The sequence below is a fragment of the Rhinopithecus roxellana genome, chromosome 20 (genome assembly GCF_007565055.1).
Source record: "Rhinopithecus roxellana isolate Shanxi Qingling chromosome 20, ASM756505v1, whole genome shotgun sequence".
Lineage (NCBI taxonomy): Eukaryota > Metazoa > Chordata > Mammalia > Primates > Cercopithecidae > Rhinopithecus > Rhinopithecus roxellana.
In genome coordinates this window covers 10,081,968-10,109,652 of record NC_044568.1, presented here as the reverse complement: position 1 = coordinate 10,109,652, position 27,685 = coordinate 10,081,968, and the positions used below count along the sequence as shown (strand labels likewise).

Genomic DNA, 27,685 nt, shown 5'->3' with positions numbered 1-27,685 from the left:
CACACACACACACACACACACACGAACTCCGCAGCCCCGGCTGGAAGATTTTGAATTTTATAGCAAACCGTATTGTACAGACCCGGGGCCCAGGGGCCCAGCCCGGCTGGGTCCCCCGCTTGCCCCTTGCCGGGCTGCCTCCTCCCTCCCTCAAGCGGCCCCATCCTCAAGCCTCTAGCGATCCCCAGGCCCCTCCCCTCCGGCCTTTGGTCCGCCCAGCCCTCCCCCCACCCGCGCACCTCCCTGTTACCTGAGGTATGTGGATAGATCTCCCCTTCCCTACATGGTAAGCCCCGCCCCCCGGAGGCCTACGTGGAGGGGCGGGACCTGACCCGGCTCCTCCCCCGGGCTCCGAAGCCCCACCCCGCGCTGGAAGAAAGGGCGGGAAGGAGGGCCAGCAGAGTCTGTTACTAGGTTCCCATGGCAACTAAGAGGGGCCATTTCCAGCCTTAGCACTGGCATCGGGAGGTGTCCGTTGGCTGCTATTTCCATGACAACCAGGAGTGGCAGTTCCCTGGGTAAATGGGATACAAGTTTCCGTGACGATGAAAGTGGGAAGAGCCAGGCTGGAGGAGTCCTATAGTCCCCATCCTTGGGCTTGCGCCCCCAAGCCATAATGCAGGTCCGGCGGGTGCCGCCGCTCAATACAGTAAAACAAGAACAAGCCTGGGGGTGGCGCAGTCCCAAATGGGCACCCACCGGCCCGGTCTCAGGTCTCAGTCCAAGCTGGTCCAGTCCCCCTCACACTCCGGCTCCCCCAGGTCCGAGGTTCCCCCGGTTCAAGTAACACTTCAGTACAGATGAATGTTCAAGTATTGTGCGGAGAGGCGGGCAGGGGTTGGGGCGCCCCTCGCCACTCCCCTGGGCCGCGAGCTGAAGAGCGGCTGCCCGCGGCCCACACTCCTTACAATAGCTGCCGTTTTCAGTGACGTTCAAGGAGTCAGGGTCGGGGGAAGGAACTGAAGCCTGGGGAGGGGGGAAGCAGAGAGGTGACCCCCAAGGGGGTACTGCTGTCCCCACACCTGCTCTCATCCCCACCTCCAGCTCAGCCCCGGCTTGCCCCTGGCTCCCCTACCTCTGACACCTGGATACCCAATTGCTCCTCTGGTTTTCCTTTTGTGCCCCCCCCCGCCCCCCAATTGAAGTAACTGGTCTTTGTTCCCTGAACCCTTGGTGGTCTGCTGTCTGCCCCGCCCCCCGCCCCTTCCACCTCCCTCAGCCCCTGGCTCCCATATCCTCTGTGTGTCCTTTCCCCATTCTCCCCCCCAACACTTGAACCATAACCCCCCTCCCACCGTCCCTTCGGCTCAGCACCCTAGTACCTCTGACCCACTCCCCCCAGGGGATGGACAATGAAGCAGGTAGCAGGGGGAGGACATGGGAAGGAGAAACCCCCAGAGATATCAGTGCAGGGGGGAAAGAAGGGGGTGGCTGGCTTGAGTCCCTGGGTGGGAATCCCAAGTCACTGACACTCAGGAATCCCGGGGTGGTGAGGTGGGAACCTGGCCTCCCAGCAGGAGTGAAATGAAGCCGGAGGTCCAGGCTCCTGTCGAGTCCGGGGGAGGGTGGGGGGCGCCCAACTAGCTGTCCTTGAGAAGCAGCTTCTCCTCAGGGCAGCGGAAGGGGCCAGGGGGCCCAGCGGCTGCCAGCCGGGCACAAGCTTCGGGTGAGAGCTGGCGGCAAGAGCGCAGGTCTAGGCGGCGTAGACGAGGGCAGCGGCGGAACAGCGGGAGGCAGTGGTCCGTTAGGCGGTGGCAACCTGGGGATGGGGCAGTGGCAGCTGAGACCAGGCAGGTGAGCAAGGGGTTGGCACTGGCCATGGAGACCCATAGGCTGGTGGGACGGATGGGGAACTGTGCTTACCAGCAAGATTGAGATGCACCAGGGTCTCCCGGAGTGGGGACGTGGGGGCCGTGAGGAGATGAACACTGGGGTCCCCGACGTGGGCGCAGTGGCTCAGGTCCAGGGCGCTCAGCTGGGGTGCGTGGCGCAGCAGGAGCCGCAGGGAGGCATCTGTCAGCTCCAGACCTGCCAGGCGCAGTTCTGCCACCCCCTGCAGCCGACCACGGCTCTCTGTTTGCCCTGGGCAGCCAGATGAGAGGTCAGCACTCCTGGCCACTCCCATCCCTGTGCCCAGGTATCCAGACCATCTCCCCTCTACCTGCTTCCCACATGAGTGAGTGACCTGTTGCACTCTGCGGCTTGCTCTTCTCAAAAACACCCTCATGACCTGACCTCATCTGTCCACTCCTCACATCACCTCATCGGAGGCCTTCCATGATTATTGTATTTGAGACTACAATATTCTGCCAGGCGTGGTGGCTTACACCTGTAATCCCAGCACTTTGGGAGGCCGAAGCAGGTGGATCACAAAGTCAAGACTTCAAGGCCAGCCTGGCCAACATGGTGAAACCCCGTCTCTACTAAAAATACAAAAATTAGCCAGGCATGGTGGCAGGTGCCTGTAATCCCAGCTACTCAGGAGGCTGAGGCAGGAGAATCACTTGAACCCAGGAGGTGGAGGTTGCAGTGAGCCAAGATTGTGCCACAATCCCATCCCAGCCTGGGCAACAGAGCGAGACTCCATCTCTAAATAAATAAATAAATAAATAAATAAATAAATAAATAAATAAATCAGTCAGTCAGTCAGTCAGTCTGGGGACCTCCCCTCCTCTCTCTTGCTAGCTGTCTTGCCATGTGACATGCAGACTCCTTCACATTCCAACAAGAGTAAAAGCTACCTGAGGCCTCCCCAGAAGTTGAGCAGATGCAGGCACCACACTTCCTGTACAGCAGAACCCTGAGCCAATTCAACCTCTTTTCTTTATAAATTACCCAGCCTCAGGTACATTTCTTTATAGCAATGCAAAAACTAATGTAATTCCCCACACTCCTACCACTTCCTTGCATTTTTTCCTCTTTTCTCACCATTTGACATATTATATGCGTTTTTCTGACATATATACGTTTTCCTTTTCTTTTTTACCCCCCGAGACAGAGTCTTGCTCTGGTGTGCCGTGGTATGATCTTGGGTCACTGCAACCTCCGCCTCCCGGGTTCAAGAAATTCTCCTGCCTCAGCCTCCCGAGTAGCTGGGATTACAGGCGCACACCACCATGCCTGGCTAATTTTTGTATTTTTAGTACAGACAGGGTTTCACCACATTGGCCAGGCTAGTCTCGAACTCCTGACCTCGTGATCCACCCACCTCAGCCTCCCAAAGTTCTGGGATTACGCACATGAGCCACTGCACCCGGCCATATATACATTTTTCTTATTAATCTTTCTCTCCTGCCACAAGACTGTCAGTACTACCAAGGCAGGAATTTTTGTCTGCTGTTCATTGCTGTAGTCCCAGCAACTGAGACACAGTAGGTGTTCAATTTATTTTCGTTCATTCATTCATCAGACACATGACATCCCTGATGGGTCTACCATCCAGGCCCCTCTCCCACTTCCCTCCCCTCCATAGTCAGTAAGTCCCCATCAGGAGCCTCTCTTTTCTCCCTGGTCACCACTCGGGGTCAACACAACTGGTGCCTGAACTGGGCCAGCCTCCTCACCTGCTCCACTTCTCTGCTCTTCTTTCTGGCATCCAGAAAGCCGATCTCAAATACAAATGGGACAGCATCCCTTCTCTAAAACTCTCTGAGGGTGCCTCAAAGAGGTCTAGCCTCCTTGGTAGAACATCTCAGTTCCTATAAGGTCTCAGCTGCTAACTCCTCTCCCTCACCCCTGAACACCTGGGCCACATTCCACAAGTGGCCCTGCCTGAGAGACTCTGCCTGCCCCATGTCCCTCTGTCCCTGGTCTTCAGGTCTGAGCTCAGAGGCTCCCTGCTCCCCAGTCTGCAGGATCAAAGTGCTCACACCCCTCATCTTGGCATCCAAAGAATATAGTCTACATTTATTTTATGCCAATGGGTCTCAAACTAGAGAGGCTTCAAAGTCACCTGGAAGGGCTGGTTAAAAGGGATTGCTGGTCCCAGCTGGGCGCGGTGGCTCACGCCTGTAATCCCAGCACTTTGGGAGGCTGAGGCAAGCGGATCATCAGGTCAGGAGTTCGAGACCAGCCTGGCCAACATGGTGAAACCCCGTCTCTACTAAAAATACAAAAAAATTAGTTGGGTGTGGTGGTGCATGCCTGTAATCCCAGCTACTCAGGAGGCTGAGACAGGAGAATCGCCTGAACCCGGGAGGCAGAGGTTGTAGTGAGCCGAGATTGTGCCACTGTACTCTAGCCTTGGCGAAAGATCGAGACTCCATCTCAAAAAAAAAAAAAAAAAGGGATTGCTTGTCCCATCCCCAGAGTTTAGGCAGGTCTACAGGTTCATTTATTTTTGAGACAGGGTCTTGCTCTGTCGCCCAGGCTGGAGTGCAGTGGTACAATCACAGCTTACTGCAGCCTCAACCTCTCTGTAACTCACTGTAGCCTTGATCCTCCCACTTTGGCCTCCCAAAGTGCTGGGATTACAGGCCTGAGCCACCGCGCCTGACCAGAGTTTACTTTTTTTTTTTTATTGAGATGGAGTCTCGCTCTGTAGCCCAGGCTGGAGTACAGTGGTGCAATCTCGGCTCACTGCAACTTCCACCTCCCAGGTTCAAGCAATCTCCTGCCTCAGCCTCCCAAGTAGTTGGGATTAAAAGAATGTGCCACCATACCCGGCTAATTTTTTAATTTTTTTTTAGTAGAGACGGGGTTTCACCATGTTGGCCAGGCTGGTCTCGAACTCCTGACCTCAAGTGATCTGCCCACCTCGGCCTCCCAAAGTGCTGGGATTACAGGTGTGAGCCACCACGCCTGGCCCAGAGTTTACTTTTTTTTAACAAGTTCTCCACTGTTGTGGATGCTGCTGGTCCCCAGACCATACTTTAAGAACCACAGCCTTGGGAGTCAAGATCTCTGATCATCATTCCTGTTTATAGCCAGGAAACCCAGGCCTGGTGATGCTGAATCTGAACTCTTACTACAATGTTGTCTGCCTCCCAGGCACCAGGCTATGCCTAAGATAAACTATTAATAGATCAGATAGCACAAACCATGAGGCTGCCCTCCAAACGTGTTTTATGGCGTCTACAGAATGCTAAAAATGTCCTTAATGACTAACACTACAAAAAGGACATTTTTATAAATAAATTTATGTACTGAGCTTTTCCTTGAAGAATCGTAAGATGTGGCCTCACTAGGCACTCCTTCCCACCAGATGATGCAGATGATGACTAGGGGGAGCTGGGCGGCTAGGTGCCGCTCCCTAATGTCCTGCACCAATCCATCACTTCTGTTACCTCCCAAGTCAACTCAATGGGCACTTGACTTTGCAAGCCCTAAATTGTAACCCCTCCTCCTGTCTTTGAGGAGCCAAGGGCCTGGAAAGGGGATACCTTTACAGATGCCCTCAACCTTGGGCCATAGCTAAAGGCCCAAGGAGGAAAGGCCCATAGAGGAAAGCAGAGGAAAGAGAAGTCACTTCTGGCTTGGGCAGGGAGGAGTGGGCATCAGTGAGGATTTCACTGAGGTGGTGGCATTTAAGCTGGGCAAGAGTTGGAAGGTGTGTGGCACTGTTCACAATAGTAAAAGCCATGGAATCAATCTCAATGCCCATCAATGATAGAACGAATAAAGAAAATGCGGTACATATACACCATGGAATACTATGCAGCCATAAAAAAGAACGAGATCATGTCCTTTACAGGAACATGGATGGAGTTGGAGGCCATTATCCTTGGCAAACTAATGCAGGAACAGAAATTGCATGTTCTCACTTAAAGGTGGGAGCTAAATGATGAGAACACATGGACACATCCATGGGAATAACATACCCTGGAGCCTTTCGGAGGGAGGAGGGAGAGGATCAGGAGAAATAATTAATGGTAAATACCTGGGTGTTGAAATAATCGGTACAACAAACCCCCATGACACAAGTTTACCCATGTAACAAACCTGCACATATACCCCTGAACTTAAAAGTTAAGAAAATGATAATAGGCCGGGCGCGGTGGCTCAAGCCTGTAATCCCAACACTTTGGGAGGCCGAGACGGGCGGATCACGAGGTCAGGAGATCAAGACCATCCTGGCTAACATGGTGAAACCCCGTCTCTACTAAAAATACAAAAAACCAGCCAGGCGACCTGGCGGGCGCCTGTAGTCCCAGCTACTCGGGAGGCTGAGGCAGGAGAATGGCGTGAACCCGGGAGGCGGAGCTTGCAGTGAGCTGAGATCCGGCCACTGCACTCCAGCCTGGGCGACAGAGCGAGACTCCGTCTCAAAAAAAAAAAAAAGAAAATGATAATAAAACTGAAAAAAAAAAAAAAAGGCCCACCTTCGTGAGCTCCTGATAAAGGGCTGAACTGATCTGAATTCCAGCAGGAAGAAATGGACCAGCCAGCACCTTCCCACCTCCCAGGATGCACTATTCCCAATGCCCACCTCACCCACTACCCATAGCTCTCCAACTCAGTCCGGTTCCAGTAAGAGTGGACAATGGCTGAGTGCTCTTGCCTGACTGGGTGACCTGCAGCAGTCAATCCCTCTGGGCCTCCAGTGCCTCATCTAGAATGTGGGAAGAATCCTAGTTGCTTCTCTATTCTCCCCTTCCAGGGCTGCTGTGAAGGGGGTGGGGTGGGAAGAAGGGAACTATGAAAGAGAGGGGTGAAAGAACTCCAAAAGAAAAGATTCTTCTGGCTGGGCGTGGTGGCTCACGCCTATAATCCAACACTTTGGAAGGCAGAGGTGGGCAGATCACTTGGGACAAGGAGTTCGAGACCAGCCTGGGCAACATGATGAAACCCTGTTTCCATAAGAATTATAAAAAAATTAGCTAGGTTTAGGGGGCCAGGCGCAGTGGCTCATGCCTGTAATCCCAGCACTTTGGGAGGCCGAGACGGGCGGATCACGAGATCAGGAGATCGAGACCATCCTGGCTAACATGGTGAAACCCCGTCTCTACTAAACAAAATACAAAAAATTATCCAGGCGTGGTGGCGGAGGCAGGAGAATGGCGTGAACCCAGGAGGCGGAGGTTGCAGTGAGCCGAGATTGCACCACTGCACTCCAGCCTGGGTGACAGAGCGAGACTCTTTAAAAAAAAAAAAAAAAAAATTAGCCAGTCGTGGTGACACACGCTTGTAGGCCCAGCTACTCAGGAGGCTGAGGTAGGGAGGATCACTTGAACCCAGGAGGCATAAATTGCAGTGAGCTGAGATCTCGCCACTGAACTCCAGCCTGGGTGACAGAGCCAGATGGTCTCAAAAAACACAAACAAAAACAAACAAAAGGATTATCTTATTTCAGGGGCCTGCAAATCTCCTTTTGAAAATCTTTCCTCAGGCCGGGCGCGGTGGCTCAAGCCTGTAATTCCAGCACTTTGGGAGGCCGAGACGGGCGGATCACGAGGTCAGGAGATCGAGACCATCCTGGCTAACACGGTGAAACCCCGTCTCTACTAAAAACTACAAAAAACTAGCCGGGCGAGGTGGCGGCGCCTGTAGTCCCAGCTACCTGGGAGGCTGAGACAGGAGAATGGCGTGAACCCGGGAGGCGGAGCTTGCAGTGAGCTGAGATCCGGCCACAGCACTCCAGCCTGGGTGACAGAGCAAGACTCCGTCTCAAAAAAAAAAAAAAAAAAAAAAGAAAATCTTTCCTCAAACTAGACTTCTCCAATCCTGATTGCCTGCTCATTCAAGTTATTCATCCAACAGCTATCTGCAAAGCAGCTACTGAGAAGGTGCTGGGGCACCAGCCAGTGCTTGCCCTCAGGGAGCTGCAGACCCTGGCAGGAGGGCACAGATGTGCATCAAGGCGCTCCACAATTGCCCAGTATTATGCTGGTGGGCTGCTCTCAAAGCTGAGAGGGACGCTGAGCTCAGTGTGGGGTGGGATCAGGGAGAGCTTCTTGGAGGAGTGGCATTTATACCCAGGCCTAAAGGATGATGAGATTTAAGTAGATGAAGAGAGATGGCCTCTGCTTCCAGCATCCCCCTCTGCCAATATGGGCCTCCTGCCCCACCAAACTGTTGGGTCTCATGCTCCCTGGGAAAACCCTGTCCCTTTCAAGGCTCAAAGTACACAGCAGCTGGGTGAATGAATGAATAATGCCCAACCAGGGCCTTCCTATTCAAACTCATGTGTTCTTTCCTTTCTTCAAATACTTTACCATCCAGCATGAGTCAGAAGAGACCTGAGAGGCCTCCTACCCTACCCTTGCCCAGCCCATTCTCCAGAAAAGCAAACGGAGGCTGCACCTGGTTTGGTGTCTGGTGGAGGCAGCAGCAGCTCCCGGAGCTGGGAATCTTTAACATCCTCGATCCAGCGGAGGTCCAGGAGCCGCAGGGCTGGCAGTGGGGCTGAGCCCAGGGCAGAGACGGAGAGCCAGGAGCAGCCAGAGAGCACCAGCTCCTGCAGGCCTGCGGGGAGAGGGGGCGGTCAGGAAGCAGGTGCTGTGAGGACTCCATCCCAGGCCTGTCCCTGTCACCACCCTGTCCTCCGCAACACACACCCTACCTTGTAGTCGGTTCAGAAGCCACATGAGCTGCTTCTTGGAGACACCTGTCCAGCTGAGGTCCAGGGCACGGGGCTGGCGGCGAACCACACCACTGAGCATGGGCGGGGTCAGTGACTTCCGCCGGCTCAGGTCCATTCGAGGCCACAGACGCTTGTCATAGCACCTGGCGGCCATAGGGGGGAGACAGAGACCTCAGCCCTCAGCTCTCAGCAGCCCACAGTTCCCAGGCTCCCCAGCTCCAGCTCCAAAGGTGTACCTCAGCTCTCTTCTGGCCACACAGACAACAGGGTGGCAAGAAGCACCTGGCCTCGGCCAAGAGCACTGGGACTGGAACCCAACTCCATCACTAACTGGAAATGAGACCCTGGGCAAGTCTGCTCCTCTCCCTGAGCCTCAGAAGCCTCGTTTATGATTGAAGGCAATAGCCCCCGACTCTGCCTGCCCACAGGGCAGCTGTCAGGTCACACGGGCTCATTCCAGCTGTGGGCCTCCCAGCATAGAAAGCATGCTGCTCAACACATACACAAATGCCACACATGCTGCCTGATGTCATGCCAAGGGGACTGGTGTTATCCAGTCGTCTCCAGCCACCCTTGGGCTTCTCGATTCCTGAGTTTCAGCGCTCATGGGTCCTTGCCTCCTTTACTCATCTCTGCCTCTGATCCACACCTGCCCCATCTTGACAGCCAGCTGCCCGCAGCTGGACTTACAGCCCTAATATCTTCCCATTACATTACTGTGTTCCTCCAACTAGAATGTAAATTCCACAAGGGCAGATTTGCCTTTTCCACTTTTTGAAAAAAAATTTTTTTGAGACAGGGTCTCACTGTCACCCAGGCTGGACACTACCGTGGCTCACTGCAGCCTCAACCTACTGGGCTCAAGCAATCCTCCCACTTCAGCCTCCTGAGTAGCTGGGACCACAGGCACATGTCACTACACCTGGCTAATTTTTAAACAATTTTTTTGCAAAGACAGGGTCTCACTATGTTGCCCAGGCTCGTCTTGAACTCCTGGCCTCAAGTGATCCTCCTGCCTTGGCCTCCCAAAACACTGGGATTACAAGCATGAGCTACTGCACCCAGCTGTGCATTTGTAATGAATGAATCAAGCTAGTAATTACTTAAAGCTTCCACTGACCACTCTCCCCCACCTCCTCATCTACAGCATTTCATTTATTCTCTGATTATGCAATGCCTTTTAGGTCCCAAATATTGAAGCTACTAAATGAGGCCTGAACAACTTTAAACAGGTTTCCTAACCCCAGCACTCCACAGGCCTCGACAGACTATCTAACATGCAGTGGGCTGGGTGCAGTGGCTCACACCTGTAATCCCAGCACTTTGGGAGGCTGAGGTGGGTGGATCACGAGGACAGGAGTTCGAGAACAGCCTGGCCAAAATAGTGAAACCCTGTCTCTACTAAAAGTACAAAAAATTAGCCGGGCGTGGTGGCGGGCGCCTGTAATCCTAGCTACTTGGGAGGCTGAGGCAGGAGAATCACTTGAACCCAGGAGGTGGAGGTTGCAGCAAGCCGAGATCGTGCCACTGCACTCCAGCCTGGGCGACAGTGTGAGACTCCATCTCAAAAATAACAAAAAACATGCAGTGAACTGGAAAAGGGCTTCTCAAACTTACTTCCCCAGGAACCCTTCCCAACCTCTCCCAAGGTAATCTAATAACACTGTAGTACACCGAAGTTCCTTTGGACTCAGTTTGAGAACTCTCTTCTCGTTCAGTAGTTCTCAAAGGCAAGTCTGCAAATGCCTCTGAGACTCAATAGACTATGTCAGAACCAGGCCCAGGAAGCTTTTTTTTTTTTTTTTTTTTCCCTTGAGACAGCGTCTCGCTTAGTCTCCCAGGCCGGGGTGCAATGCTGCGATCATAGCTCACTGCAACCTCAAACTCCTGGGCTCAAGCCATCCTCCCACCTCAGCCTCCTGAGCAGCTGGGACCACAGGCACATGCCACCACACCTTTTTTTTTTTTTTGAGACAGAGTTTCGCTCTTGTTGCCCAGGCTAGAGTGCAATAGTGTGATCTTGGCTCACTGAAACCACCGCCTCCCGATTTCAAGCGATTCTCCTGCCTCAGCCTCCAGAGTAGCTGGGATTACAGGCATGTGCCACCGCGCCTGGCTAATTTTTTGTATTTTTAATAGAGATGGGGTTTCTCCATGTTGGGCAGGGTGGTCTCGAACTCCTGACCTCAGGTGATCTGCCCACCTCGGCCTCCCAAAGTGCTGGGATTACAGGCGTGAGCCACTGCGCCTGGCCTATTTTTTTATTTTTAGTAGAGACAAGGTTGCCCAGGCTGGTCTTGAACTCCTGAGCTCAGGCGATCCTTTCCTTGGGCTTCCAAGGGAAGCTGTCTCTTGCTTCCCTCCCTGCCCTCATGACTCTGAAAGGCTTTTCCTTGCAGAAGCCCTGGGCTGGGGCCGTGATTCCCAAGCTCCAGTATTTGCTGTTCACTTATCTGCATAACATGATTTATCTTTGAATCATCTCCTCTTTGCACTTAAAACCAGTATTCTTTCCCATAAATATGTTAATCTTAAAAATAAACACAAAAGGCTGGGCTGGGTGGCTCACGCCTGTAATCCCAGCACTTTGGGAGGCCGAGACAGGTGGATCAAAAGGTCAGGAGCTCGAGACCATCCTGGCTAACACAGTGAAACCCCGTCTCTACTAAAAATACAAAAAAAAAAAAATTAGCCAGGCATGATGGTGGGCGCCTGTAGTTCCAGCTACTTGGGAGGCTGAGTCAGGAGAATGGCGTCAACCTGGGAGGCGGAGCTTGCAAGTGAACCAAGACTGCACCACTGCACTCCAGCCTGGGCGACAGAGCGAGGCTGTCTCAAAAATAAATAAATAAATAAATAAAATAAATAAATAAAACAAAATAAACACAAAAAAAACAGACCAGAGTTATTAAATCCTAGCCAGGTGTTGCCGTTGCTTTAGGCTACTACCTGAAGACTACTTTTGTTAAATAGGGAGATAAGTATCAGAGAAGTGTTAGAAAAAGCACCCAGTGGAGAAGACTTCCTTTCCAAAACTCACAGAGGGATTAAGCCATACTTTTGTGTCACTGAAAAATGCCAGGCCTACTCCAGAGGCCCAGTGTGTTGTTTTATTATTTTTTTGAGACAAGGTCTCACTCTGTCGCCCAGGCTAGAGTGCAGTGGTGCAATCATAGCTCACTGCAGCCTCAAACTCCTGGGCTCAAGTGATCCCCCTGCCTCAGCCTCCCATGTAGCTGGGACCACAGGTATGCTTAGCTAATTTTTTTCTTTTTAAATAGAGATGGGGGGTCTCACTATATTGCCCAAGCTGGTCTTGAACCCCTGGGCTCAAGCAATTCTCCTGCCTCAGCCTCCCAAAGTGCTGGGATTACAGGTGTGAGCCACCGGGCCCAGCCCTGGTGTGATGTTTTAGAGAAGGCTGAGGGCACAGACACTAAGGCTTTAGTCCAAACACCTTCACCCCTCTGCCACCCACTCTCCTGTTCCCTCCTACCCTCACCCTGCTTTTCTGGCATTCTAGCCTCTCCCTCTCCTGATTCCTTTCTCTCAACTAATAAACATCTGCAAATCTCTCCAATTCAAAACATGAAAAGGAAAAAAACCAACCCACACCCGACCCAGCTTCTGCCCCAGGTCCTGCCCCTTTGCTCTTTCAGTGAGCAAGAAAATCGGCGGCGTCTGCCACATCCAAAACCTCGCTCTGCCCACTGTGACCCCGTCACAGCTGTCACCGCTTCCTTGAAGCCACTTCCCTTCCACGGTCCACAGCTGAAAGGAAGCCCCTTTCCCTGGGGGCGCCCACAGGCCCCCAACTGTGTTTCTGTATCATACTGCACAAGGGCCAGGCCACACACTTGCCCACCTACAGACACAGTGCTGTCTAATGCCAACACGCTGTGGCACATGCTGTGCCTCTGCCAGAAATGCCAACCCAGAGCCTTCGTGGCTCAGCTCCAGTGCCTCCTCTTCCAGGAAGTCTCCCACACCCTTCCTTGGCTAGAGCTCATCAGTCCCCCTGCTCTTGTACAACCAGGACACTGGGGTTAAACCTCAGAGGGGCAATCAAGAGTCACTGAGGGTGACTATCTGGCTTCCACTGGGCACGGAGGAGGCAAAGATGACAGGTTCCTGCCATACAGTCAGAGAGATATGGACAGTCCACAGTAACTGAGGCGACAGGTGGCATGGTAAGAGTCACCTCAAGGACTGGGTTGGGGGAGCCTCCTGGGGGGACAATGCCTGACCTGAGACTCCAAGGAAAGCAGCAGTTACTTCAGCATGGGGAGGGGGAGGAGGGCGTGTGTTCCAGATGGAAAAGAACCTGTGTCCAGGCCCACGAGAGACAAAACGGAGAGCTCTGGAAACCCCAGGCCACAGGAACTCATCATCATAACCAGAGACATGCTGATCACAGTGACTTCAGCACTACTAACCAGCCATTATCCAGGGTTCACTGTGTGCCAGGGACTGTCCCATGCATTAAGCACTGAACCTCACACCAGCCCTAGGAGGTCAACATTACCATTATCATCTCCTTTCTACAGTAAAGAAAATAAGGCAGGCGGGCGCAGTGGCTCACGCTTGTTAATTCCAGCACTTTGGGAGGCCAAGGTGGATGGATCACGAGGTAAGGAGTTCGAGACCAGCCTGGTCAACATAGTGAAACCCCGTCTCTACTAAAAATACAAAAATTAGCTGGGTGTGGTGGCATGCGCCTGTAGTCCCAGCTACTTGGGAGGCTGAGGCAGGAGAATCACTTGAACCAGGGAGGCGGAGGTTGCAGTGAGCTGAGACCACAGCATCCCACTCCAGCCTGGGTGTCAGACTCCGCCTCAAAAAAAAAAAAAAAAAAAAAAAAAAAAAAAAAAAAAAAGCCGGGTGCGGTGGCTCACGCCTGTAATCCCAGCACTTTTGGAAGCCGAAGTGGGTGGATCATGAGGTCAGGAGATCGAGACCATACTGGCTAACACGGTGAAACCCCATCTCTACTAAAAAAAAATACAAAAAATTAGCCGGGCATGGTGACAGGCACCTGTAGTCCCAGCTACTCAGGAGGCTGAGGCAAGATAATGGCGTGAACCCGGGAGGCGGAGCTTGCAGTGAGCTGAGATCACGCCACTGCGCTCCAGCCTGGGCGACAAAGCGAGCCTCCATTTAAAAAAAAAAAAAAAAAAAAAATTAGGCCCAGAGAGGCTGAGAAACATATTCAAGGCACCACAACTACCATGTGGTAGGTAGCAGAGGCAGGGTTCCACCTAGCCAGCCTGGGTGGAAAGCCTGAATTCTGAGGAGAGAAGAGGCATGGGTGGAGCTGCAAAGGAGGGATGGGGCGGGGTGTCATGTCAAGGAGGGCTGGAACGCCAGGCCACAGACTGTCATGGTCACTGAGCCCAGAGCTGAGGATGTGAGCTGTGAGGATCTAAATCCCAGCTCTGCCACCTCCAGACTTTGGGGGCCTCAGGCGAGTCACTCGCCCTGTGTGGGCTTCCATTTCCCAAACTGTACAGTGGGGTGAAGAACAGCGCTTCCTTCAGAGGTTGCTGCGACAAGGAAGGGACACAGTTCAGGGAAGTGGTTGGTGCAGTCAGTGGGCCCAGTTCATGTCCATATGTCCAACAGGACTGCGATGGTGGGTGTCTGTTGTGAAGGTGACAGGGAGCCACAGGTGGGTTCTTTCTAAGCTGGAGAATGACACTGAGACAAGAGGCAGGGAAAGCTCTAAGAGCCAAGGTGTGCCATCGTCCCAGAGAATGTGGCTTGATACCAAAGTCCCCTAACCCATTCACTTCCTCCTGGACTCCAGCTACCCCACAATGAGTCCTCTCCTACTAGGCTGACCTGCAAACCCTCAATTCCAATCTTAACCCTCCCTCTTTTTTTTTTTTTTTTTTTTTTTTTTTTGAGACGGAGTCTTGCTCTGCCGCCCAGGCTGGAGTGCAGTGGCCGGATCTCAGCTCACTGCAAGCTCCGCCTCCCGGGTTCACGCCGTTCTCCTGTCTCAGCCTCCCGAGTAGCTGGGACTACAGGCGCCCGCCTCGTCACCCGGCTAGTTTTTTGTATTTTTTTAGTAGAGACGGGGTTTCACCGTATTAGCCAGGATGGTCTCGATCTCCTGACCTCGTGATCCGCCCGTCTCGGCCTCCCAAAGCGCTGGGATTACAGGCTTGAGCCACCGCGCCCGGCCAACCCTCCCTCTTGCAGAAGCTCCCGCGAACAAAGAGTTGGACCAGCCCTTACTGCCCCCTGAGGGCTCACAGCCCCTAGGCCTCCAAGCACTGCCAGTTCCGCCCTCCTGGAGGTCACTGAGCCCCAATGCCACCACTGTTCTCCAATCTGTCCACCTCCAGGCCCTACCCGACCATCATCACCTTGGGTTCCAGTCCCTTCCTCGCCACCCTCTCTCTATCCATGTCCTCAAAAGCCCCAACCCTCTTCCCTGCAACTCAACAAACCCTGCATGCCTCCCCTGCCACCCTCTCTCCACTCTTCACTCTTAAGGGATCACTTCACTTTCCAGTTCTAAGAGAAGATGGAAGCCACCAGACAGAAAAGCCTGCAGCTTCCTGCTCTCCCCTACACATGCTTCTCCAGCGCCACCTTCTGTACATCTTTCCACCCTGCATCCTGGTTTCCTCTCCACTCATTCGCGAAGATGATCTCACTGCCCACTGTCCGCCAGGTGCCATTAGACACCAGGGACACAGCAGGAACAAACAAATCAAGTCCCTGCCTGGGAGCTGATGCACTCGACTCCATTCATTCCGGCTTTGGACCCCCCTCCACCCCCAGAGCACAGCTAAGGACCCAAGGCCTCCTGGTAGCAAAATACAACCACCACTTCCTGGTCCTTGATCTCCCACGGCCTCTCGCCAGCATCCACCTCTGCTCACCACATTCCCTCCTGCCTCACTCTCTACTCAGGGGCACACCTCTGGACGTGGGCTCCTCCAATTCTCTGGCTAGGCTCTTACTCTAACTCACAAGTACTGATGTGTGATCTTTTGCCCTCTTCATCAAAGCTCCTTGGTTTGCTACCTACAGGCTGAGAACTCCCAAACTTGTATCTTTCTCTTGAGCATCAGACCCACACTTCCTGAGCACACCACACACGTCAGTCATCTGAGCTCTTTACCCTCCCCGAACCTGCTCCTTCTGAGCCTGGGGAATGATGCTGTTGCCCATACAGGCTCCTGGGTCAGAAACTCACCTGAGGGTTACTCTGCTGTCCCCACTGCCAGTTAGTCACCAAGTCCAAGCCATTCCACTTTTTTTTTTTTTTTTTTTGAGACAGAATCTCGCTCTGTTGGCCAGGCTGGAGTGCAGTGGCTCGATCTCGGCTCACTGCAACCTCCGCCTCCCAAGTTCAAGCAATTCTCCTGCCTCAGCCTCCCAAGTAGCTGGGATTACAGGCACCCACCACCATGCCCAGCTAATGTTTGCATTTTTAGTAGAGAGAGGGCTTCACCACATTGGCCAGGCTGGTCTCGAACTCCTGACCTCAGGTGATTCGCCTGCCTCGGCCTCCGAAAGTGCTGGGAATTACAGTCATGAGCCACCGCGCCCGACTTTTTTTTTTTTTTTTTTGGAGACAGAGTTTCACTCTTTCTGTCCAGACTGGAGTGCAGTGGCATGATCTCGACTCACTGCAACCTCCACTGCCCAAGTTCAAGTGATTCTCCTGTCCCAGTCTCCTGAGTAGCTGAACTACAGCCGTGTGCCACCATGCCTGGCTAAAGTTTTTGTGTTTCTAGTAGAGATGGGATCTCACCATGTTGGCCAGGCTGGTGTCGAACTCCTGACCTCAAGTGATCCACCTGTCTCGGCCTCCCGAAGTGCTGCGATTACAAGCATGAGCCATCATGCCCGGCCCAAGCCATTCCACTTCTTAAAAAGTTCTTACGCAGGGCATGGTGGCTCATACTTATAATCCCAGCACTTTGGGAGGCCGAGGCGGGTGGATCACCTGTGGTCAAGAGTTCAAGACCAGCCTGACCAGCATAGAGAAACCCCATCTCTACTAAAAATACAAAATTAGCCAGGCATAGTGGCGCATGCCTGTAATCCCAACACTTTAGGAAGCCAAGGTGGAAGGATCACTTGAGGCCAGAAGTTCAAGACCAGCCTAGGTAACAGCAAGTCCCCGGTTCCTGCAAAAAGTTTTAAAAATTGGCCAGGCACAGTGGCATGTGCCTGCAATCCCAGCTACTCAGGAGGCTGAGGCAGGAAGATTGCTTGAGACCAGGAGGTTGAAGTTGCAATGAGCTATGACTGCACCACTGCACTCCAGACTAGGCAACAGAGAGAGACCTCTGTCTAAAAAAGAAAAACAAAACAAAACAAAACAGAACAAAAAAAGGCCTGGCAAGGTGACTCACACCTGTAATCCAAGCACTTTGGGGGGCCAAGGCAGGTGAATCACCTGAGGTCAGGAGTTTGAGACCAGCCTGACCGATATGGCAAAACTCCAGCTCTACTAAAAATACAAAAACTAGGCTGGGTGTGGTGGCTCACGCCTGTAATCTCAGCACTTTGGGAGGCTGAGGCAGGCGAATCACCTGAGGTCAGGAGTTCGAGACCAACCTGACCAACATGGTGAAACCCTGTCTCTTCTAAAAAAGTACAAAAATTAGCCGGGCGTGGTGCTGTATGCCTGTAGTCCCAGCTACTCAGGAGGCTGAGACAGGAGAATTACTTGAACCTGGGAGGCGGAGGTTGCAGTGAGCGGAGATTGCGCCCAGGCACTCCAGCCTGGGTGACAGAGCAAGACTCCATCTTAAAAAAAGAGTTATTCGGGCATGGTGGCGGGCACTTGTAATCCTAGCTACCTGGGAGGCTGAGACAGGAGAATCACTTGAACCTGGGAGGCAGGGGCTGCAGTGAGCCGAGATCACATACTGCACTCCAGCCTGGGCGACAGAGCAAGTCTCCGTCCAAAAAAAAAAAAAAAAAAAACACAGTTATCATTGCAAATCTTTCCCCACTGCTGCTGCTTCTGTGCCCAGACCTGGCAGAGCCTCCTGAGTGGTTCTGCTGTGCCCCCACAGGCCCCTGCTCTCCCTGGCTCTTGTCCTTTTCAGTGAGAGGTGCCATCTGATTATTTAGTACCCTCCAGGCACTGTGCTGAGGGCTTTGCAGGAGTCACTTCACTTAACCCCACAAGGTGAGTATCCATACAAACCCAGACCGCAGACGAGAAAACCAAGGCCTCAAGACGTATGGCTCTCCACACATGGCCACGCAGCCAGTGAAACCCAAGGATGCAGACTCCAGGGCCTACACTGGGAGCCACTGCCTCTCGCTTTGTCTGCTTCAGGCCACACGTCTCCCGTTGAAGCAGAAATTAGGTCCCTTTCAGTCTGGCTCCCACATGCCAGGCACAGAGTTGGCCTTGAAGGGGCCTCAGCAAACATTTCCTTGATTAGTACATGAAGCGTGTGTCATCCCCTGCAACTTCTGTAACTATCTGCTTCTATGTTGCAGCTTAACTATATGCTCCTCAAGGGCACAGATCTACATTCTGAGGCCTAATAGGCTGTGCTTTCAGCAACTATTTGCAACTAAGTAAATACTGGCTACAATGAGAGCTCTTTCTCAGTAGTTCCTATTTCCCAGGTACTGTGCTCAGTTCTTCCTGTGTATTAGCTCAAGAAAACACTATGCAGGAGTGTTGATTATCTGGTTTTTCAGATGAAGAAACCAAGGCACAGGAAGTTAAGTGACTGGCCTAATGGTTTATAGCTTCATCAGCTGTAACCATAACTGGTAGCTCATGCCTGTAATCCTAGCACTTTGGGAGGCCAAGGCAGGCACATTACTTGAGGTCAGGAGTTGGGAGACCAGCCTGGCCAACATGGTGATACTCTGTGTCTACTAAAAATACAAAAAAAAGGCCGGGCGTGGTGGCTCAAGCCTGTAATCTCAGCACTTTGGGAGGCCGAGACGGGCGGATCACGAGGTCAGAAGATCAAGACCATCCTGGCTAACACGGTGAAACCCCATCTCTACTAAAAAATACAAAAATCTAGCCGGGCGAGGTGGCAGGCGCCTGTAGTCCCAGCTACTCGGGAGGCTGAGGCAGGAGAATGGCGTAAACCCGGGGGGCGGAGCTTGCAGTGAGCTGAGATCCGGCCACTGCACTCCAGCCTGGGCGACAGAGTGAGACTCCGGCTCAAAAAAAAAAAAAAAATACAAAAAAAAAAAAAAAAAATTAGCCAGGTGCGGTGGTGGGTGCCTGTAATCCCAGTTATTCAGGAGACCGAGGCAGGGGAATCGCTTGAACCCGGGAGACAGAGGTTGCAGTGAACCAAGATAGTGCCACTGCACTCCAGCCTGGGTCACAGAGTGGGGCTCCAACTTAAAAAACAAAAAAAAAAGATTCTGTCGCAGGCAATTTGCCTTCAGAGCCTTACACTCTGGTACTTTTGGCTGCACAATCTCTGCAGATACCAGAAGGCACCAGTGGCCCAGAGCTGGTCCCAAAAGAAGACTAGAGTTTAAGTTCAGCCATGAACTTGTACTGTAACTTCAGGTGTCCCTTTTCCCTCATAGGGCTGCCATTATGAAGGTCAAATCAGCTAACCCTGGTGCAGCGCCCAACAGGGAGCCTGGTCCTAGCTACAGCGAGTCCCTGGGAAAGAGCCTGATAGCCTCGTTTACTGCAACATTTCTTGGGCACTCACACCACCCTTTGTCCCGTGCTAGGGACATGAAGATAAAACAGACACAGTTATCTGCTCCCACCCCAGCAACTGACAGGAACATGAAATGAGTAAATGAATGAAGGCTTGTCAACACGCCGAAGGCCTCTGTGTGCTTTATGAGGGGAACAGTGCACTGTGGGAGTTTGATGGAGAGAAGGAGGAATTTTGTTGGGGGCGAGATCAGAGAAGAAGACAAGAGGCTCAGGAGGATGACCGACATTTCTTTTTTTTTTTTTTTTTTTGAGGCGGAGTCTCGCTCTGTCGCCCGGTCTGGAGTGCAGTGGCCAGATCTCAGCTCACTGCAAGCTTCGCCTCCCGGATTTACGCCATTCTCCTGCCTCAGCCTCCCGAGTAGCTGGGACTACAGGCGCCCGCCACCTCGCCCGGCTAGTTTTTTTTGTATTTTTAGTAGAGACGGGGTTTCACCGTGTTAGCCAGGATGGTCTCGATCTCCTGACCTCGTGATCCGCCCGTCTCGGCCTCCCAAAGTGCTGGGATTACAGGCTTGAGCCATCGCGCCCGGCCGATGACCAACATTTCTAATGGAGGCTGCGGGGCTGGGGGATGGGCAGAGGGTGTTAGTGGTGGCTCCAGGGCAGAAGGAAAGCAGGAACTGAGTCAGGAGGGTCAAGCCTGGCTGTCTTTCGAGGGCAGGGGCAGCCCAGCACATGGCGTTCTCCTATGTGAATGGAACCAACCATCAGACTGTTTTCGGAAGTGGCAGTATGAGAAGTGACAATGCGGTACAGCGCTCAGTGCTATGGCTGACACACACCAGACACTCAATATAATCGCTACTATCAGGAGGAAAAGCACGGGAGCTAAAGGGCCTAGGTTCCAAGGTCTGGTTCTACCACCGCTTCCCTTCCACATGACCTCGGGCCTCAGCTTCATCTGAAAAAGGGGAAAATAACCTCTACCTCAAAGTTGTCTGGGGGGTTAAATAAGCCCATAAGTGCAAAGTAACCTGCACATGGTAAACACAGAAGGATGCACTGTAATCTGTACACGCTAGAGAAGTATCCCCAATATAAAAGCAAGGCCCAGAGAGGGCCAGAGACCTACCGCAGGTCACCCAGCAAGCGGGAAGCCTGCTGGCCACGGAACGCAGGCCTGTCCAGGCCACTCACCAGCGGCTCCAAGTTCGGCAGACTCGCATGCAGATACACAGCTCCCGTGGCCCGAGGTGCTGGAAGACGCGAAGCCAGGCGGCCCGGGGCAGGGGGTGGTCGGATCCAGCAGCCAAGGGGAGTGTGTCGGGCTCAGGGCTTCGAGGCGGGGGCCGCACCACGTGCCGCTCCAGCTGTGGAGGCCGGGGTGGTGGGGCGGGGCCCAGGGGCCAGCTGAGCAGGGGCCCCCCGCTGCCAGGGCGCACAGCCCGCCGCCCCCCGCGGTTCTCTTTCTCGCCAGAGCTGCCCCGGGCTGGCCGTCGCCCATTCCGGGCCTCGCCGGGGGCTTCGTCCTCACTCAGCGATGTGCCCGAAGAGTCGGAGTCGGAGTCTGAGTCCGAGGAGGAAGAGGACGTGTCAGGCACCCGTTCCAGCAGCTGGCACATCCGCTTGAAACGCTCTAGCTTCTCCCTCTGCGGGGACGGGGACGGCACCGCTGGGCCCTCTGCAGAGGCCAAAGGCGGCTTTGGTTTCTGCAGGGAGACAGGGTTGATGCTATTCTAGGGCCCGGGATACATTTTCCCACCTCCCTACCCCGAGGAATCATCAGGGGATGAACAGCCCAAGGGAGAGTCCTGAGTTCCAGCCCTGGCTCTGCTCCGGACAGTGGGAGACCTTGCTAAAGCCACTGGCAGGCCCTGGGCCTCAGTTTCCTCATTGGTAACAGAAGGGTGCTAATTAAAATAATTTCCAGCTGGGCGTGGTGGCGCATGCCTGTAATCCTAGCACTTTGGAATGCCAAGGCGGGACGATCATGAGGTCAAGAGATCAAGACCATCCTGGCCAACATGGTGAAACCCCTTCTCTACTAAAAATATAAAAATTAACTGGGCATGGTGGTACCAGTCTGTTGTCCCAGCTACTCCGGAGGCTGAGGCAGAATTGCTTGAACCCAGGAGGTGGAGGCTGCAGTGGACCAAGATCGCACTACTGCACTCCATTATGGGCGACAGAGGGAGACTGTCTCAAAATAAAATAAAATAAAATAAAATAAAATAAAATAAAATAAAATAAAATTAAATTAAATTAAATTTCCAGCCCTTATGGATTTGCATGGCTTAGGCAGTTCCAAAAGCAGTAGGGAATGGAGAAATGAGAGACCTGCTTTGAGTCCTGACTTGCCCTCCACTCTGGATGGCTGTGGGAAGCCCCTGCTTCATCATCTACTACCCAGACCAGCTGGAGCAGGCATCTGTCCACGAACCGAGGGTAACAGTGACTGGCCCCATGAGCAGCACCCCACACCGGCTGACTCACTCTGTCCTCACAGTCCTAACGCAGTGCTGACCTGGACCACTCTTTTCAGACATGAGGAAACCGAGGCTTAAAGGCACGAAGTGACTTGTCCAAGGTTACAAACTGACAAACAGCAAAGGCAGGATTTGGACCAATCAGGCGGACTCCTGTGTTGCATGTCCGTGCCAAGTAATATCTCAATTCTGGCTTTACTGTGTGACTTGGACAAGTCTTCAAACTTCTCTGGGCCTTATTTCCCTTGAATCTAGGTAAATTTTATAGCTTACAAAGCTCACTGCCTTTCAGAACCTCGTTAGATATATACAGTTCTGCAGAATAAGGAGGCAAGGCAGACAGCAGCATGCCCACTTCATGGATAAAGAAACTAAGGCCCCAGCACTTTGGGAGGCCGAGGCAGGCGGATCACGAGGTCAGGAGATCGAGACCATCCTGGCTAACATGTTGAAACCCCGTCTCTACTAAAAATACAAAAAAATTAGCCGGGCGTGGTGGTGGGCGCCTGTAGTCCCAGCTATTCGGGAGGCTGAGGCAGGAGAATAGCGTGAACCTGGGAGGCGGAGCTTGTAGTGAGCCAAGATTGCGCCACTGCACTCCAGCCTGGGCGACAGAGCAAGACTCCGTCTCAATAAAAGAAAAACAACAACAACAACAACAACAAAAGGCTCAGGGTGGCCAACAAGCTTCTAGGACCATACAAAGAGTAAACAGACAGAAATTTGAACTCAGTTCTCTCCCCTGTAAGGCTTGGAAAGATGAGGCAAGTAGGTCAGATGAGCCCTAAGGGTTTTTGGGAAGTTGGGGGCTCCTGTGGCCTGGACACAACCCACCCTCCCACCCAACTAATCTCAGGGGTCCAGACGCCCACCGTAGCCAAGTGGGGCTGGGACAGAACAAGGTGAGCAGGAAGGGACAGGCCTCAGGCTCCAGGGTGAAGGGTGGGGCAAGGGAAGGTGGGAAGGGGAGGGAGGAGGTCCCCGGCACACCTCCCAGTTCTCGGGAGGGAGCCCAGGGTGGCAGGATGAGAAAGCCTGGCTCGGATTCAGAACCCTGGGGGGCAGCAGGCCCGGGCCGCCTGGGTCCGATCCTCGGAGGAGGCAGGCGTCTCCACCCACCTTCTTCAGGTGCCTCTCTCGGCCTCCTTTCACCTACCAGGGTGAGAGGGAGATATGGGGGAAGGGAGAGACCCCATTAGGCCCCCATGGGTCAGAAATCTAAGGTCCATGCCCTCCTCTTAGACTACAAGTCCCAGAAGCCCCCATCCCAGGGATAACTCTGAGCATGCTCACCTTGCACCCAGCATCCTAGCCCACTGAGCATGCTCCATCTTCTCTTTCCTCCCCTCAGGCCCTCTCCAGCCCCTCCCTCCTCCCGTGCAGGGATGATCTGAGCATGCTCTCTTCTGCCTCCCTAACCCACCCAGGGCTCCCAAAGCTTCCAGCAGTGCCAGCTCACCTCACCTGTCCCCCACTCCCCCGCATTGAGCATGCTCTATCCTCCCCCACCACCCAACTCCTGAACTACATCTCCCAACAGCCCTTGGGGGAACCCACGGAGCACCGCTCCCAGGCCCACACACCCCCCACAGAACCAGCCAGGACTACAGCTCCCAGAATTCCTAAGGCCAGGCCTAGTGAGCGTGCTCCGTGGCTCACCTTTTTCCTTGGGGTGGGGGGCTCATTCCCTGCCTCCCTTTCCTTTCGTTTGGGGGGCCCAGGCACGTCCTCTGGAGGGGGGCCGGCAGGCAGGGGGCCCTTGCGCCTAGGCGGGGGCGGTGGAAGCGGCGGCTCCTCTGTCAGCTTCCATCCGCTCCCCAAGCTGGCGCCCTCCTCGCCGTTGTCGGCCCTACGGCGGCCAGGCCCCTCACCTGAATCCTAGGCGGGAGGGAAGCTGGGGGTGAGGACCTGCAAAGCTCCCCGACCCACCACCTACCCATAGCTCAACCCAGCCCAGCCCCTACCTTGCTGGTGCGGCCTTCCTGGGTGCAGCGAGGGCACTCCCAGCAGTTGGGGATCTCTGCATTGATGACACCCTCAGCCTTCCCCATCTGTAGGCAAGAGGGCAGCGAGTGGGGGGTTGGCCAGGAAGCCCAGAGCCATGGTGCCCCCCCACTCCCTGCTCCCTGACAATCTGCCCCACCCCAGTTGCCAAGGTCCCAGGGCCATCACCTTCAGGCAGCCAGGGTGGACGATCTCGTTGCAGATTGTGCACTCCATGAGGCTCAAACCAAATTTCTCTTCCTCTCCCTCCACCGTGTCCTCCTTCCCAGCCTCCCCACACAAGAGGCACACAGCTGTGTGTGGGAGCACGGGCTGTTGGGGGAGAGGGAACATCAGGGGCCCCGAAAGCTAACAACAGGGGAAAGACCCTTCCTTCTAGGGACCCTGGCCAGCTGCCAGATGAGGTGCAGCACCCATGGGCCAAGCTGGGTCTGATCCTGAGTTTGCTCCTTTTGGGAGTGTGACCTCAAGCAACTAATTTAACCTCATTAAGTCTCCATTTCTGCATCTGCAGAGTGGGGCTCAGAATCTTTCCCTCGCAGGACTCTTGGGAGAGCAAGATGATACATGAGAGACACTGATATGTAGCTGTTATAACCTGTGCCTGTTATAGCTGGACCCAGGGCCAGTGTGACCCTGAAATTACAGCTGGCTCTGGAGAGGACAGTAACACTCAGAGGGTGGGGAAGACAGCTTGGGGTGATACCGAGGTTGCTCCATGAGCAGTCCAAGGGTTGCTCTGAATCCCACAATGAACCCGGTTTTGGCAAGACCCCCTGGGAACACTAGGGAAGTCACTAGTCCTGGGGAAGTGGGCGCAGCCTCAGGCAGTGTGACTTTGGGGAAGACAGTGGTAGAACTGAGTCATAACAAGGATGCGGCAGAATCAAGGAAGATGCAGGTAGTGGGAGAAGAAAGAGTGAGGCAAGGGGTTGGGGGAGAAAAGAAAAGAAGTGAGGGGCTGAAGGGTGAAGAGACCAACCAGGAAAGAGCAGCAGGAGGAAGAGAGGGAGGTGGCAGAGTGGGGAGGGGGACACAGGATGCAGCTGGCTCCTCAAGGCTGCTGGGGAAGGGCCGTGCTCTGGAGCCCAGGGACGCTCAAAGGATGAGGAAGGCAGGGCGGAAACCCATGCTTCCCTAATCCCTACTGTGTGCTGGGCCTTGTGGTAGACACATTCGCGTCCATGCCATTGTTTAATCTTTACAACTCAGCAAAGGAAACATTTTACAGAGAAGGAACCTGAGGTTCATTCAACATGATTTGCTCAAGGTCACATAAAGGGTGAGCTTGGCCTCAAATCCAAGACCACCCTTGGTGAGGAACCGGCCAGAGAAGGGCAAGACCTGTTGGAAGGGGGCCATCTCTGGGGATGGGCCCCCTCCTGCACAGAGACCTCTTGGGGGGTGGTAAAGCAGGAGTTGGGCATTCTGTGGGGGTGTGACTCTGAGAGCTGGGAAGAGCCTCAAAGTAGGGACTAGGTCAGATCCTTCTGTGCACCTGGACACTGCCCCTAGCTTGGAGCTGAGAACATCAATGGACATTGACACAAACTAGTGAATGAAGCGAGGAAATGAGCTAGTGAACAAACAGCCACTCCACAGTACAGGCTGGGAGGCAGTCACCAGCCATCCCAGGGAGGTATTGGGAAGGATGGGCAGAGCCCAAAGGTGGGGGCAGAACTCACGGCAGTGCACTGCCGGAGCAGGCACGACTGCTTCATGCGCCCGGGCCCCCCGAACTTCTTCATGTCTCGGCAGAAGTGGCAATCCCCGCACTCAGTTCGCACACAGGCCCGGCAGCGGCGGCAGCGGGTTCGGCGTCGGCGCGCTCCGGCCCCCGGCCCCCGGCTGCTCGACGACATTGGGGGCGTCAGCAACGCCGAGGGCTGTGGGTGGATGGTGGCAGGATCAGATGAGCCCACTGGGGCCCTGGCCTGGGAGACTCCCAGCAGCTCCCTCCACCCATAGACAGCTAGAGCCTGCCCTCTTCCCCAGGGGTACAAGGAGGTCACCCCGTCCTGTGTATCTGGGGGCCAGTCCTCTACTCATGGCCTGTCTCCCTGCAGCAGCTCAAGAGGAGCCCAAGAACTGCTTCGCGGTCTTGCTCCTCTACCGCTTCCTCAGGGTCCCTCCCCTAGCCCAGGGAGAAGGAGGGGATACCGAAGCCCTCTCCTCTGCCATCCCCACACACTGGAGCTCCTTGGAAAGGTCAGGCACTCCTTGTCCGTGGTGTTAGCTTGGAGAGGTCCCAACTCTTCCCCTGTTATCAGAGTGTAGAATACCCCAGGCTCTCCCCATCCTCAATCTGGGGTAAACTGCCCAGATTCACCTCCCAGATACCCACAGATTCCTAGACGGAAGCTCCGGACTTTTCTCCGCCCCCCCCCCCCCCCCCGCCCTTCATCCACAGCAGCCATCCAATCTCTCTTCCCCTCAACCCAGTTATCCTCCCCAGATCTAGCGAGATCCTTGCCCCCAAGCCCCTAACGATCTCCTCTGCCCACTAACATCCCAGGGCTCTGACAACCCAGGAGATGCTTCTTCAGAGACCCTTCTCAGCCCAAGATCTCTGCCCCTCTTGTTTCCCACAGGGCTCCCTCCTCCAGGACATCCTCCTCTTGGATCCCTCAGGTCCACCTGGGCAATCTCCCAGATTCCTTGGGATTCTAGAATCCAGCCTGACATCTCCCCAGAACTCAGGTTGGGCTCAGTCCTAGGACCCCCAGCATCCTGGGCTGCTTTCATCCCTAATCATCTAGAATCCCTTGGGCTCCCCCTCCCATGGAAACCAGATCCTCCAAGATCCCATGTGGAATTAGAAGCCTGGAGGGTCTCTTTCCAGTCAGAGTCTTACCCCAGATTCCCCCTTTCCAGGGACTTCCATACCCATCCATGGGGCTTAAGGGGCCCTCCAGTGCTCCAGGGGAGGGGCCTGGAGGGCGGCGACTGCAGGCGGGGGTGGGGGCTTTCAAGGAGAAGCAGGGTCTAGGAAAGAGGGCCAGTTCCCCAGGGTGGAGAGGTCATAGGAAGGAGGGCTGGAGATGAGTTTGGAGCAGAGAGAGGGTGAGGCTGGGGACGGGGAAGGTAGAGAGAGGCCGGGCTGAGGATGAATGGGAGTGGGCGCTGCCCAGGTCTGGGGGTGAGGAGGAGCCGCATGAACCCACCTCACACGTGTCCCGGGAGCCATCTCTCCCTTCTCGGCAGCTCCCGGCGGGTCGGCGGCCATCGGCGGCGGGGGGGCCGGGCGGCGCGGGGCGCGGAACGCTCAGAACGCCGGGGTCCACGGCCCCCCGAGGGCGCTCGGCCCCTCCCTCCGGCGGAGGCCGGGACGGCGGCGAGTGGAGATGGGGGGCGCCGGGGGCGAGGCCCTCCCACGGGCTGCGGCGCGGCCCTTCCAGGGGGAGGTCCTGCTCTGGGGGGCTCAGTCCCTCAGCCCCCCCAGGCCAACGGGGGCTCCTTGGGCGCAGGGTGCTCAGCTTCTGCCCGGGGCCCACTCAGTCCCGGGTCCGAGTCCCAGCTCCCCTCCCCCCACCCCACCCCGCCTCTCCCCAGCGCCCCTGGCCCTTTAACTGGCCCCTTCCCGGACCCCACTGCCCAGGGGTCCAGGGCCAGGCCTGAGTCCCCCCACCGTTTCCGGGGTTCAAGCCCTGCCCACCGCCGGTTCCCGGGGAGGGGGGGGTCGCTGTAACCTGCCCCCCTCCCCTGGGCCCGCCCCTGGACTGCGACCCTCTGCCCTACGGCTACGAGGCGAGCGGAGGGGGGTGAAGGAAGCTGCTCCGGCCCCGCCCCCCCAGCCCGCGCGCACCCCCGACCTCTCCCCCTCCCCCCAGCGCGCGACCCTCGGGAGATAGGGATTTAAATAAAATTTGAATAAATCCCCCTCCTCAAGCGGGAGGGTGGAAGGAAAGGATAGAGGGGGAGAGGGAAAGGGGAAGGGGGTAGTTGGGGTGTCTTAACCCCCCTGGTCCCCCAGCCCCGCGCTGCTACGGCCCGGGGCCCTGGCCGCCTCTCTCATCCCTCCTCAGCTCCTTCCTCCTT

General features: G+C 54.7%; 1 protein-coding gene across 2 annotated transcripts; it reads right to left on the bottom strand.

The window, feature by feature from the left end:
* Window positions 1–35: 35 nt before the first annotated feature.
* FBXL19 (F-box and leucine rich repeat protein 19) lies at window positions 36–27,681 on the bottom strand. Of its 2 annotated transcripts, none has more exons than XM_010362235.2 (11): window positions 26,812–27,681; window positions 25,333–25,533; window positions 23,816–23,959; window positions 23,608–23,694; window positions 23,303–23,521; window positions 22,634–22,795; window positions 20,355–20,866; window positions 8,501–8,664; window positions 8,242–8,403; window positions 1,864–2,082; window positions 36–1,759 (listed from the first exon to the last, which is right to left on the bottom strand). In XM_010362235.2, exons 2-11 carry the CDS (start codon window positions 25,507–25,509, stop codon window positions 1,581–1,583), a joined length of 2,025 nt encoding a protein of 674 aa, XP_010360537.1. In that variant the 5' UTR covers window positions 25,510–25,533; window positions 26,812–27,681; the 3' UTR covers window positions 36–1,580. The 2 variants fall into 2 exon arrangements, with proteins under 2 accessions (XP_010360537.1, XP_030780720.1); XM_030924860.1 differs by lacking the exon at window positions 26,812–27,681 and adding an exon at window positions 25,808–25,924.
* Window positions 27,682–27,685: the final 4 nt, after the last annotated feature.

Coding starts and splice junctions, on each gene's coding strand:
- FBXL19 (XM_030924860.1), bottom strand. CDS start 25,828: ATGGCAGAGGAGAGGGCTTCG. Junction 20,867..22,633: donor TCCCTCCCGAGAACTGGGAG/GTGTGCCGGGGA, acceptor GTCTCCCTGCAG/AAACCAAAGCCGCCTTTGGC. Junction 8,665..20,354: donor TGCCGAACTTGGAGCCGCTG/GTGAGTGGCCTG, acceptor TATGGCCGCCAG/GTGCTATGACAAGCGTCTGT.